Source organism: Triticum aestivum, chromosome 5D, assembly GCF_018294505.1.
Source record: "Triticum aestivum cultivar Chinese Spring chromosome 5D, IWGSC CS RefSeq v2.1, whole genome shotgun sequence".
In the NCBI taxonomy this organism is placed as follows: Eukaryota; Viridiplantae; Streptophyta; class Magnoliopsida; order Poales; family Poaceae; genus Triticum; species Triticum aestivum.
In genome coordinates, this window is record NC_057808.1 from 130,196,180 (window position 1) to 130,200,230 (window position 4,051).

General features: G+C 46.1%; 1 protein-coding gene across 1 annotated transcript; it reads left to right on the forward strand.

Moving 5' to 3' along the window:
* Positions 1-616: 616 nt before the first annotated feature.
* On the forward strand, positions 617-3,229 carry LOC123124482 (transcription factor MYB83). The gene is made up of 2 exons (XM_044545095.1): positions 617-1,088; positions 2,119-3,229. Exons 1-2 carry the CDS (start codon positions 772-774, stop codon positions 2,969-2,971), a joined length of 1,170 nt encoding a protein of 389 aa, XP_044401030.1. The 5' UTR covers positions 617-771; the 3' UTR covers positions 2,972-3,229.
* The last annotated feature ends 822 nt before the right edge of the window (positions 3,230-4,051 follow it).

Genomic DNA, 4,051 nt, shown 5'->3' on the forward strand with positions numbered 1-4,051 from the left:
TCCGGCTAATAGAAAGCTTAGGGCTTAAATCCTCACACGGGGCAACACTTGGGCGGATGGAGATGCTTCATCTTCGAGACAGTCGTTTGGGCTCTGATACTCCTAGAGTTCGTCGGTCGGGACGGAATAGACAAAGCTCCGGTGTAGATTCCTACCGGCTTATCGGGGCGGTGAGGTTAGGGTTTCTCACCTTGAGTACGCAAGGGGGATATTAGGTATGCGGTTCTTTAGATCCATTGAAAGAGTCAACGGTGGACAGTGGTCATTAGTGGTTTAGAGACATCAATGTAACTTATATTACATTTGAAGTATTTTGTACTTTAGGTGAATCTTTAAAATAGATTTTAGCCATTTTCGGCCAAAAAAACATGTGTCATGACTGCAAGTCCACTAGTAGGGTAGAGTGGTAGATTGTGTGTGGACTTAGCAATTCCCCGTTTCTTTTTTTTTGAAGGCTCTCTCGTTCTCTCTCTCCGATCCTGCTCTCCATCTACTTGTCTAGTTTCTAAGCAAAGCACACACCCATCACCATCACCATCATATCATCATCTCCTTCCTCCTCTCGTCGTCCTCCGTTCCTCCCCTCACTCCACACAAAACACATACACATCATATATATAACACACACGCCCGAGTCCATTTCTCCCTTATATATTGAGAGATATATACACTTGGTGTACTTGCAGCCTTGGAGATCAACCTGGTCTCTAGCTAGGATAGCTAGTACAGTCAATAACTACATCGATCTTTGCTAGGACATCAGGCCGGGCAATGAGGAAGCCCGTGGAGTGCCCGGCGACGAAGTGCAGCGGTGGGGCGGCGCCAGGAAACAGCAATGTGGCTGCAGCGGCGGCGAAGCTGCGGAAGGGGCTGTGGTCGCCGGAGGAGGACGAGAGGCTGGTGGCGTACATGCTGCGGAGCGGGCAGGGGTCGTGGAGCGACGTGGCACGCAACGCCGGCCTGCAGCGGTGCGGCAAGAGCTGCCGCCTCCGGTGGATCAACTACCTCCGTCCGGACCTCAAGCGCGGCGCCTTCTCGCCACAGGAGGAAGACCTCATCGTCAACCTCCATGCCATCCTCGGCAACAGGTACGTCCGTCCATACTCCGTGCCAGCCGTCTCATGCAGGCGTGCGCCATGAAAATTACTGTATATGTTTGTGTGTTGTTCGTTACGGGAATGCATGTTCTTTGTTTTTTTTTTGCGGGGATGCGCAATGTCCTGTATATAATTGACTAACTGAGGTTCGTGGTAGTTATGAGTAATGACTTGGTGAACATTATTGTAGGAGGATATAATCGGATTGTTACCTTCTTCTTTATTCTATGTTTCAACATTGCTTTAGAAACACATATTGTTGTTTTATAAATTGTCCTTCCATCGAGTTACACTATATTTTCAAAGGAATCTTCAGAGTAGATAACTATTTCTGTTTTGTGCGGGAAGGTTAATAACTATTTCAAGTCAGTGAAAACCATCGGATCCACACACTGTGATCTGCAGGTGTGCTAAAAGATGAAAATATATTGATCAGATGATTATCACCGTTCACTAAGAAATAATTATTTCTAACTCAACCGAGCTATAATCACTCCCTTTCTTTGATTTGTCTTTTTGCTTTATGAATTTTCTTACGAGGAAACATATATTTATTTTTCGGGGTAATGTCACTGGGCTAGACAACGTTAGCATAGTTGGATGACTAAAGTGAGGGCATTCACAAAATTACAGACTCATATAAGGTATATTCTCTGTTCCTAAATATAAGGCGTTTTTGTAGTTCAAATTGAATGCAAAAATGTCTTATATTTAAACTGCAAAAAGGTTTTATATTTAGAAACAAAGGTAGTAGTAGCAAATAAAAGGCCCCTTATCAAGAAGTGAAAGTGATACATGTTTTCAAACTGAAGATGCATTTTATTTTATTGGTGCGTGATTAATATCCATCAATGAACTAAATTTAGTTTGCAGTCAGTTGTTTTTAACAAAAATCACAAGCATAGATACTTTTTGGCCATGCATGCATAAAAAATTCTAAGACACGCGCGCATGTAGCTTTTTGACAGAAACCTCTCGATTGATGTTTGCTTACGATAAAATCTATGTCCTGCTACTCCAGATGGTCTCAGATCGCAGCCAGGTTACCGGGGCGCACCGACAACGAGATCAAGAACTTCTGGAACTCCACTATCAAGAAGCGGCTAAAGATGAACTCGGCGGCTTCGTCTCCGGCGACCACGGAATGTGCGTCACCGCCCGAGCCCAAGCTCGACGGCGGCAGTGCCAGCTGCCTCGACCTCACCAGCCTAGAAGATGGGAGCCACCACGGAATGAAGAGCATGTGGCGGATGGACTCATCCTCCTCCTCCTCTTCTTCATCATCCATACAGCAGCAGAGCCGACCGTCAACAATGGCTCCGGCGGCAAACAGGGGCTATGGGGGCCTCCTCCTGCCCCTCCCGGACCAATTCTGCGGCATCGCACCTTCTACCCACACGTCGGTGCCGCCGTTCTTCCACGACCATTCATCGTTTAAGCAGGTTTCTCCCTTGCGGACTGGTGGCTACTACCCCCACGGAATGGCAATGGAAGGAGGAGGCGGCTGCTTCATGGGAGAAGAAGCTGTAGGCACAGGAGGCGAACATAGTGTCCTCTTCAACGTGCCCCCTCTACTAGAGCCCATGGCAGTAGCATTGCAAGACCAAACCTTAATGGCATCAACTGGTAACGGCGACAACAACCATAGAAACACTAACAGTACTGCTGAGGGCACCACACTGAGCAGCAAAAATGGCTGCAACATCAATGACGACAACAACAGCAAGAACAACATCAACAGTGTGGTCTCGTACTGGGAGCAGCATGGCCACCAGCAGCACATGAGCAGGAACGTAGTCATGGGGGAGTGGGACTTGGAGGAGCTGATGAAAGACGTGTCATGCTTGCCTTTCCTTGATTTCCAAGTTGAGTGATGACACGCTGTTGGGGCCCACCTCCTATCTCCTTGCCTAAACTACATGTATATACGAATATACATATATAATTAAGTATATATATACATACGTTAAAGGTAGCATTTTTTCCCTTGACATTATTTACGTGATGTACACAAGATTTCTTCAACAGCCACTACTTCACTTTTGATACTACATATATCTTGATGAATTCATTCTTGTATACTGATAATTCATGCCTATGCAAATAATTCAAGCAAAGTTACTTGAGTGGTATGGTCTTCGACGGTCATCACAAAGCCATGCATGTATAGAGTACATTGTAGAAGAAGCTAGCTAGAGCCTAATTAATCAATATGTTTGCAGATAATGCATGCACGCTTCAGCTTTATAAAAGAAAAGGAATTCCCTTCATGGCAAAGTGACATCCCTTTTGTTTTGTTCCTTTGCTTCATCTTTCCATTCATGCACCAACTGCTTCCCTTGCACATGAAGTCACATTGATGAGCTTATGAATATAGATAAACTTTGAGGGGTCTCTAAAAGGTGCCAGCTGAGTGAGTGAGCGAGTGAGGGGGATCATGCCTATCATGTGCATGCATGGAGTAGGAGGAACAGTCACTGTCACTGGTCAAATGTGTAGGTAGGTTGCGATTAGAGGCCGTTAATTGGACGGCTGGGCCGTGCGATTAGACTACAGAAGAATATAATGGAGGGGGAGGCAAGAAAGTTGATGTGTACACCTTTGCCATTACAACCCAACCAGTCAATATCTCTCCTTGACGTGTGGTGTGATGGTGTGTACGCCCATTTGTACCATTTTTATGACCGCAGACCACTACAGCAGAGTGGGGCCAAGGGCACCTCTAACGGATCCCTTAAACTTTAGAGGAGTATATGGCCGAGTATTCTTTAGATAACCATTTTTGCTCTCTAAAAAACACTTAAACGACACAAGCACAAACTAAAAATTGGTTGTTTATAACCTAGCAATGGCCGCCAGCCTCTGGCGACATGGGAAAACCCTAGCCGCCGCCACTACAAGTCGCCCTCGTCGCCCTCATTGCATCGCCGCCACCGGAGGGACGGCCGGTGAAG